The following is a 9,009-nucleotide window of genomic DNA, read 5'->3' on the forward strand; positions in this document are numbered from 1 at the left end:
TAAGATGTGATTGAAAACAGAAAAGTAAAACTTCCAAACCCCTAGAGGGGGTGTCCACCTTACAGATCCCTGCCAGATGTCTGCTGTAACAGAGGCAAAGAGCCGCTAGGTGGCTCTGTCATTTTTAAGTAAAACTAAAGTCCGCAAAAGATAATACATAGTTAAGGAACAAAATATCACTAGTAGGCAGAACCTTTAATCAAAGGAAGCAATAATCTGCAATCATGGCCTCTTACTCAGAATAATTTGGAGCTTTTGGGCTAAGAATTAAACAACAACAACAACCCTGCAAAACTGCAAAGTATGTATACATAAGCAATTTGTTGAAAAATAAGGGAAGGTATGATAGGTGTAAGGACATCAGTTACAAAAGGGGAGATGGCTTCAAAAGTTTTCTAATTTATTGCTATCTTGGTTCCTAGCTTTTCTTTTGGACTTTCTCTTTTTTGTTTAGACCTTTAAACTTAAGAACAAACATTAAATTGGGGCATTTTAACTAATTAAAAAATTACTTTCAAATTTCCTGGGTTATAGTTGTCATCTTTATTAACATCCCAGGAGAAGTCACAAAACAACTTTGAGACTATTTGGGAAGGAAAAAAAAAAAAACACAACACTGTGCTTACCTACATTAAGAAAAAATTAGATCCTTAAATCAAAATACAATTAAACACTATTCCATTCTATAGCATTTGCCAAGAGATTGAAAGAAACAGTGCACTAAATTTTGAGGTGAGAATAATTCTTTTCTGCTTCCAGAAAAGATGAGAAAAATAGTTACTTTTGAATTGTGGTTTGCATTTTCGGTATCACGATTTACTAGTCAAATATCCCTGGATGTCATTTTTTAAGAAGCGAGATAACAGAAGATGATAGTTTTCTGTAAAATACATAACTAACTTTACATCATGAAATAAATGCGGAGTGGAGGGGGGTGGATTCCCGAATTATTAAATATTCTCAACTGTCCGTCTGCAATTGGCAAACAGAAAAGCGCTTTCCTCCCTCCCGTCTCCCTTAAGTGAGAATCTCAGACTTGTCACCTGTTAAGGACATACTTAGGAATAATTTTAATTGTAAAGGAAACAATTTTCTTACTGTTGTTCGGAGCGATTAATGATTGCGGGGCACGTGGGGTCGCCACAGTATTTTACCTGTTTCGCTTGTTTTTCCAGGCAGGAACCGCGTTTCAAAACTTAAGAGAAGTAGAAAGCAAGTCCTATGCCATAATTCGTTGAGACCATTTTTGTAAATGAGCGCTTCTGGCACAGTTTAAATTACAGTTGGCTTTAAAATGCTAATTCCGAACCCACTTATTTAAATGTCTCTGAAAACACACACCCTTCTGTTTTTGAAGAAAACAAATCACACCAAAAGACTACACAAACCGGACTTAAAATGAACGAATACTTCCCGAATGTGAACGAACATATAGTTATGTGTTTAGAGACACGGTTAGAAAAATTAAAAACCGATTTCAGTCCCTCCCATCACAGAATCCCCGAGGGAGAAGGGGACACTCCAAGGATGCCCAGTAATAAAATCTACCGTATACCCCCAAAGAGTTGTTCATCGCGTCTATTATTTTCGGCTAGAAGCCGATGTATTGAGACTGGCCGTGAATCCAGTAACTCAATGACAAAAGGTGCAGAAGCTTGAGGTAGGAAACCCCAGGGGGTTAGGCAGGTGGTCTGAGCGGCCACCCAAACTCATCTTGGGGACTTTTTAGAAAACAGTTGTAGTGTTTGGGTTATCTTCTCTCGGTTTCAATATTCGTTATTTTTATTTCTCTTCCCGGGCTAAGACCGCGTCGGCTGGGAATGAGGTGCTTTTAGACTTCAACCTGGAGGCGCCGGCCTCCCCCCCGCCCCACCGGGCTCCCGCCCGGCCGAGGAGGGGCGTCGCGGGGCTCCGGGGGGCTCCGGGGGGCTCCGGGGGCGGGGCGGGGCGGGCGGCGCGAGGGCTGGGGCGCGCTCCGCCGGGTGGCGCGGGCAGGTGGGGCGTGGCGGGGGCGTGGAGAGCCGGGGCGCGCGGGCCGCCGCCCAGCCCCGGGCCGGCCCGGGAGGAGCCGCGCCGCAGACGGTTATAAGAAGCCGAATCGCAGGCGTTCTGCGCGCCTCCGCCGATCCCCTGCCCGAGCACCGGTAGCCCAGCGAGGGCCGAGGCGGGGCCGCGGGGTGGGCCCCCAAAGGGATGCTCTCGCCCGAGCGGCGAGACCAGCCCCGCTCGCCCCTCGCCGCGGCTGCCGCGCCGCACCCGCCGACGGCCCCCGACATGGCTCTCTACTGCGGCGACAACTTCGGCGTGTACTCGCAGCCCGGCCTGCCCCCGCCCGCCGCCGCCGCCGCCCCGGGCGCCCCCCCGGCCGCCAGGGCGCCCTACGGGCTGGCAGACTACGCCGCGCCGCCCGCCGCCGCCGCCAATCCCTACCTGTGGCTCAATGGGCCGGGCGTGGGCGGCCCTCCCGCCGCCGCCGCCGCCGCCGCCGCCGCCGCCGCGTACCTGGGCGCCGCGCCGCCGCCACCGCCCCCCGGGGCCGCCGCCGGGCCCTTCCTGCAGCCGCCCCCCGCCGCCGGCACCTTCGGCTGCGCGCAGCGGGCCTTCGCGCAGCCCGCGCCCGCAGCGCCCGCCTCGCCCGCGGGGCCCGCCGCGCCGGGCGAGCTGGGCTGGCTGTCCATGGCCAGCCGCGAGGACCTGATGAAGATGGTGCGGCCGCCCTACTCGTACTCGGCGCTCATCGCCATGGCCATTCAGAGCGCGCCCGAGCGCAAGCTCACGCTCAGTCACATCTACCAGTTCGTGGCCGACAGCTTCCCCTTCTACCAGCGCAGCAAGGCCGGCTGGCAGAACTCCATCCGCCACAACCTGTCGCTCAACGACTGCTTCAAGAAGGTGCCCCGCGACGAGGACGACCCAGGTGAGGGCGCCGGACAGGTGCTTCCCGGCCGGGGAGGGTGGGCGAGCGGCGCCCGGGCAGGGGCCCCGTCGGTGTGGGGCTGGCTTGGAGCTCCGCGCGGAGTCTTCTCTAACTGCGGATGGGAGCCGGGGTGGGGAGCAACCACCCGAACCTCGGACCTCGTCTGGCTGGGGTGAGGGCAAGCCCGAGGACAAAGAGAACTATCAGAGGATCCTCAGAGCGGGGAGCAGGTGAGGGTGGAGCTCGCCCCTTAACACCCACACACCCGCACCCACCCACCCACACGCACACCCGCACCCACCCACACACACGCGCGCGCGCGCAGAGCCTGGCCAGTTAGAGAAAAAGGGAAAAGACCGTATCTTCAAACGGGACGCCACCCCTGGGTGGTAGTCATCATGCGGATTGAAGGGAGGGTTCAAGGCACAGGGAGATAGATTAGGAATAAGTACACGCATGGGATCTCAGATAAGGGACGACGATAAAGGGATTCAAGTGAGCTGAGAATCCCATCACATTTCACGGAAGAGGTGATGAGAGACCGAGGCCGTTCGAGCTGTCCCTGGATGCACTTCCTGCGCCAGGTTCCTAAGACTCACGGTCTCCTTCATGAAACAAGCGCCTACCTTGAGAGAGATGATTGAGGGTAGTGGCGCGGGCATCATGAGACAGGGCCGGAGGAATGAGAGAGCTTTAGCCGGGTCCTGCAAATCGTGGTTTTGGTGCCTTAACTATTTAGAAATGTAAAAATGAAAACCCCAAATTTGCTGCGTTCTGATCTAAGCCCTCGGGGTGAGGAGGACTGGGTTACAGTGGGGTGTCGTGAGTGGTTTTCCTCTACCTGAGAAAGGGGGCGACGAAAAGCTCAAAAAGGAGAGAAACACGTTTATACTTGAGGTTTTCAGAAGGCTCTTGGAACCAGGGAGGTGGGGACAGAGGTGTGATGGGCAAGAGAAGAAATGGTTTCAGTTGCACGCTACAGAGATCCAGGAGTTTGTGTAAAATGCTCTGGAGTGTTCCCCCCTGAACTATTCTAGAGTGGTGCTTTCCAATAGAAATACAGTATAAATCACCTGTGATAGCAAATTTTCTAGTAGCCACATTAAAGAAGGTAAAAAGAAACTGATGAAATTATTTTTAATATTTTAAGTAACCCAAAATATTGTTTCAACATATAGCAAATATAAAAATTATTACTGAGATACTTTTTTATTTATTTACTTTTTTGGTATTAAGTCTTCAGACCCTGTGTGTGTTTGATTCCACATGGCATTTTGGACTACCCACTTCTCAAGTGCCCACAGCCATGTGTGGCAAGTGGTTACTGCATTGGACAGGGCATGCAGTTCTAGAAGATGAAGCTTCCCGATTTGGCCTCTAAACCACCTGAGATTATCATGTTAATTGTCATGTATATTCTTTTGGACTTCCTAAAAAGTTGGTGTCTTTAGCTAGTGTCTTGTCAAAGCATTTGGTACTAAGGGGCACAATATAAATATCCTTACAGGTGCAGGTACTATCATTTAGCTGGTAGTTGTATGAATAAGAATTTTTTGGGCAACTATTTGCAAAAAATGTGTTAATGAAGATAATGGGTTTGGAGGGGTGTGTGCTAGTTTGTGCAAGCAGCCTAACACAACGGTTAGGTAAGAATGCTGAGTCTAGAGCCAGCCTGCTTAAATCCCGGCTCTCCTATTGCTAACTGGGAATACTGCAGGTTACTAACCAACCTGCGCCTCAGTTTCCCCATCTGAAAAATGGAGGCACTAATAATTGCCTGTCTCCACAGAGCTGTGAGGAGCAACTGAAGTTGTCCGTGTAAAGCACCCTACAAGATGAGTGCTTACCAGTGCTTTCACACGTCGAAGGCTTCTATTTACCAGAAGTGATAAAAGCTATTGAGAGAAAATGATAGGTCTTTTTTACCTCACTTGTGCTAAGTAGTGAGGGAAATTGTTTAAGCAGAAGACTGGCACTGCATGCATTACCTGAGGCTCTGGTCTGAGATCTGCGGGGGGCAGGAAAAGATGGCCAGAGATGCAGGGCATCTCCTGCTCAAGGTGATGAGGGGAGGGGCGCCTGGGTGGCTCAGTTGTTAAGCATCTGCCTTTGGCTCAGGTCATGGTCCCAGGGTCCTGGGATCGAGCCCCGCATCAGGCTCCCTGCTCTGCGGGAAGCCTGCTTCTCCCTCTCCCACTCCCCCTGCTTGTGTTCCCTCTCTCGCTGTGTCTCTCTCTGTCAAATAAATAAATAAAATCTTTAAAAAAAAAGGTGATGAGGGGAGGTAGACTCCAGGAGCTTCCTATACCCTGAACAATGTTATTTAACAAGATGTTGTTAAAAGAATTGATTGCTCAATAATAACTTCTGTAATTCTTGTTTAGTAAGACCAATGATTGGGTATTTGAGGTTGCCTTCTCCAGTGGAGTGGTGTTTGTTTTGTTTTGTTTTGTTTTAGGGGCAAATATTGTACCCTTTCAGCAAGTAATAATGATAACAGATAGTGATTTTTCACTGCTTACGGTGTGCCCGCTACTGTGCAGAGACCCCGTTTAACCCTCGCAGTCAATCTGTGAAATGGGTATTATTCTTATGCCTACTTCTGCAAATAAAGAAATGGAGGTTCACATTTAAGCAGCGCCAGGATTTTGCAAGGGCACAGCATATGGATCTGGAGGGGAGGGTGTTGGGTAATTAAAAGTGTCTTGGGCCTAGAAGTAAGTCTTAAGATTTAGGTAGCAGACACTGCGGGGGGGTGGGGGGGGGCGTGGAAATGGCCAGAACATCTTTGTTCCAGATTTCTCCTTGAAGGTGAGGACTCAAATCTCCCCAAGAGGATAAACTTAAAAAACCGTCGAGTGGACAGAGCATCCTGGTCAGCATTTAACGAGAGAGTCTGTGCTCCTCGTTCCAGAACTGAAGCTGACTACACAGGCGTGAGCTAGGTCCTTCTCTAACTTGTGTGTCTTTCTCCTCTCCATAGGGAAAGGGAATTACTGGACCCTGGATCCAAACTGTGAGAAAATGTTTGACAACGGGAACTTCCGTCGGAAGCGGAAGCGCCGCTCCGAAGCCAGCGGCCCCTCCACGGTGGCTGCAGGGACCACAAAATCGGAAGAAGGGCTCGCCTCCGGATTGGGGTCGGGCGTGGGCGGCAAGCCCGAAGGAGACAGCCCCTCCGCGTTGCTAAGGCCGTCCCAGTCCCCAGAGCCTCCCGAGGGCACCAAGAGTACTGCCTCGTCCCCGGGAGGATCCCTGCTCACCTCCGCCCCTTGCCTCAACACCTTCTTCAGCAGCCTGAGCACCCTGAGTGTCAGCAGCAGCGGGAGCGCCCCGCGGGCTGTCCCCGGCGGCCGCCACCTAGGGATCCAGGGGGCGCCCCTGGCCTCCAGCAGCACGTTCCCCGCCAGCTCCATCCCCGAAGCCCCGCCGGACGGCTTGCCGCTGAGTCACGGCGCCAGCAACAGCAGCAGCCAGAGGTCTTCCTACTACAGCCCCTTCCCCGCCAGCACCGGAGGGGGTCAGAGCAGCCCGTTCGGCAGCTCCTTCTACAACTTCAGCATGGTCAACAGCCTCATCTACCCCCGCGAGGGCTCCGAGGTCTAGGACAGCCGCCCCTTGGACTTGAATATGCACACCTGAGATCTTGTGAAATGCAGATTTCCAGGCCCTAGGTCTGGGGCAGCAGGTGGCCTTCTGCATTCCTCCGGAGTCCCAGGTGCTCCTGTGGCCCGATGGGAATAGTAGATAACTCTTCCCACAGTCCCGCAAGCTTTTACAGGTTTCTCTGGAGAGAACGCCACCTCACTCTGTTCGGGACGGTGCCTGTGAGCCCTGTGAGGGCAGGGACCATGTCTGTTTTGTCCGTCACTGTACAGCAGGGTTCTGAGCTCAGATGTGTCCAAGGGCCAGCAAAAAAACGAAAGAATGAAGTTTATCGGGTAGGAAAAAGGCAGCGGTTGACCATTGAAGCAGGTAAGGGAGTGGCCGGGACTGACCAGCTAAAGGCTGCTACGGGCCGTTTAGTTAATTTCCTGCCTGGCAGCATCCTGATTTTTCTAGAGAAGTCAGATACCTGGATTTTTATAGGAAACCTCCATTTGCATTTTTTTTTTTTTTTGCCACTAATTAAAGTTTTTTTAAATCCTGCACTAGGACATACCACAAATCCTCTGAGCTGTATCTGGCTCACACATCACCTCTGCTTAGGCTCCATGTTGGGCCATGGTAGATACTCACAGCGGCGAAACTGCCCAAGCAAGCCCTGGGTGCCGAGCGCTATTTCAGACAGACACTCGACTCGTGTATTAGGTCATTTAATCCTCACAACAACCTTGGGAGATAGGTATGGTTACTACCCCTCATCTTCTGTGTGAGGGCGGTGTAACTCCGGGATGTCAGGTGTCTCCCCCAAGGTCACACAGATGGTAAGGTGTGGAGCCAGGATCGGGTCCAGGCAGTCTGGTTTCAGAACTGGTGCTGGAAGGTTTGTTGTGGTCGTGACAAACGAAGGTGCCATTGTCCATAGGCAGACATAGCGTCTAGGGGGTAGGAATGAACTCGATCTCATTTGACCAAAGATTTCTGATTGAAATTATCACTTGAGATGTTGCCCTGAGCAGCAAGGACAGACACCACGTCTGCATTCTGCTGCCATACGCCTGAGGTCCGGGGTGACCATGGTCCTCGTTAACTTGATGTCTTAGCCCTTTTAGCATGTGTCCTGGATTTTTCATTTTTTTAAACAAAATATTAGAATTTAATTAAAAATAGTTTTGAAGTGGAATTTTTATAGTTTCTTAATAAACCATTTGTTGTCAAAATTTTTATTTTTAGCACTCCCTTTTACTTCTCAAGAGGTATCTTCATTTGAATAGTGTATATGGTCACCCTCCCAGGGCCCAGCAGAGTGTCTGGTCCATGGCAGATACTCAGCCACTGTTTGAACTTAATATAAGAGGTGCTAATTAAAATGTGGATAATTGTTGATTTATTGGAACAGGCTCCATTAAGATGAACATAATGCCCTGAATTGCCTTTGTACCATGTTGTTGGGTCTTTGATAGGGACATTGTTGGTTTGGGGATTTAATTTTTTTTAGAAAAAGGTACACCCATTTTTAAAAATTTTTAACTTTTCCCTGTATATTCTTTTCTGAGACTCACAGCATTACTCTTAAATTTTTATTTTGAAATATACAATACAGAAAATTATTTTTTAAACAGTTTACTGAAGTATAAATAACAACATCACCATTACTTTTTAAATATTACGGAGAAAGACAACCAAAGAGACTACCTACCCCCAAATTGTGTGTACAAAAACCAGTTTCTATGGATATTTTTCTATGTGAAAAATCGTAATGGACTTTTATAAATATTGTTTCTAACACAATTCTATATTTGTAAATTAATTTATAATGTGAACTGGGACAAAATTTTTTTTCCCCAGAAAGTACACTGCATGCTGAGAATCACATGAAATAAACTCTTAAGTGGGATGATTTTTGACCACTTTTAAGCATTTCTGTTTTTCTGTCTTCAGCTTCTTTCTCCTAAAGGAATAGAGGTGTGAGCGGCCTGACACTGAAGCCACTATATAGGGACTTTGTTGAGAGTGAAAGCAAATGGTTTTTTGTTGGATTTGTCCCACCTGCCCACATCCGAAAGGCTGGAACCAAACGATTACTCCTTGAGGATGGTCTATAGGCCTGTGAGCATTTTAATGATTTTTAGCAGAGTAACAGTTCTGTCTTAGATCAAAGTGCACAGACAGTTTCTGTTCCAGAATGAAATGGTGCTGGAAGGTCTCAACCAGCTGGCAACAGTCCTCGGGTGGGGCTCTGCAGCCTTGGGTGTGGGGGCCCCCTTGAGGGCCACAGGCAGCCCATTATTTCCAAGGAAATAGGGAGGAAACCAGTGAACTGGGCTCCTAGAAGACACCTGAAAGTTGAGGTTTCTAGACTAGGGTTTCTAGGCCTCAGCATGTGATATTTGGGGCTGGGTAATGGGTTGGAGAGGCTACCCTGTGCATCACAGGATAGTCAGCATCCCTGGTCTCTACCCGTTAGATGCTCGAAGCACCACCTCTCC

At 49.8% G+C, this 9,009-nt stretch overlaps 1 protein-coding gene across 1 annotated transcript; it reads left to right on the plus strand.

Annotated features, from left to right (window-relative positions):
• Nucleotides 1–2,098: 2,098 nt before the first annotated feature.
• On the plus strand, nt 2,099–8,442 carry FOXI3 (forkhead box I3). The gene is made up of 2 exons (XM_036076150.2): nt 2,099–2,917; nt 5,901–8,442. Exons 1-2 carry the CDS (start codon nt 2,194–2,196, stop codon nt 6,521–6,523), a joined length of 1,347 nt encoding a protein of 448 aa, XP_035932043.2. The 5' UTR covers nt 2,099–2,193; the 3' UTR covers nt 6,524–8,442.
• Nucleotides 8,443–9,009: the final 567 nt, after the last annotated feature.

The sequence above is a fragment of the Halichoerus grypus genome, chromosome 10, assembly GCF_964656455.1.
Source record: "Halichoerus grypus chromosome 10, mHalGry1.hap1.1, whole genome shotgun sequence".
NCBI lineage: Eukaryota > Metazoa > Chordata > Mammalia > Carnivora > Phocidae > Halichoerus > Halichoerus grypus.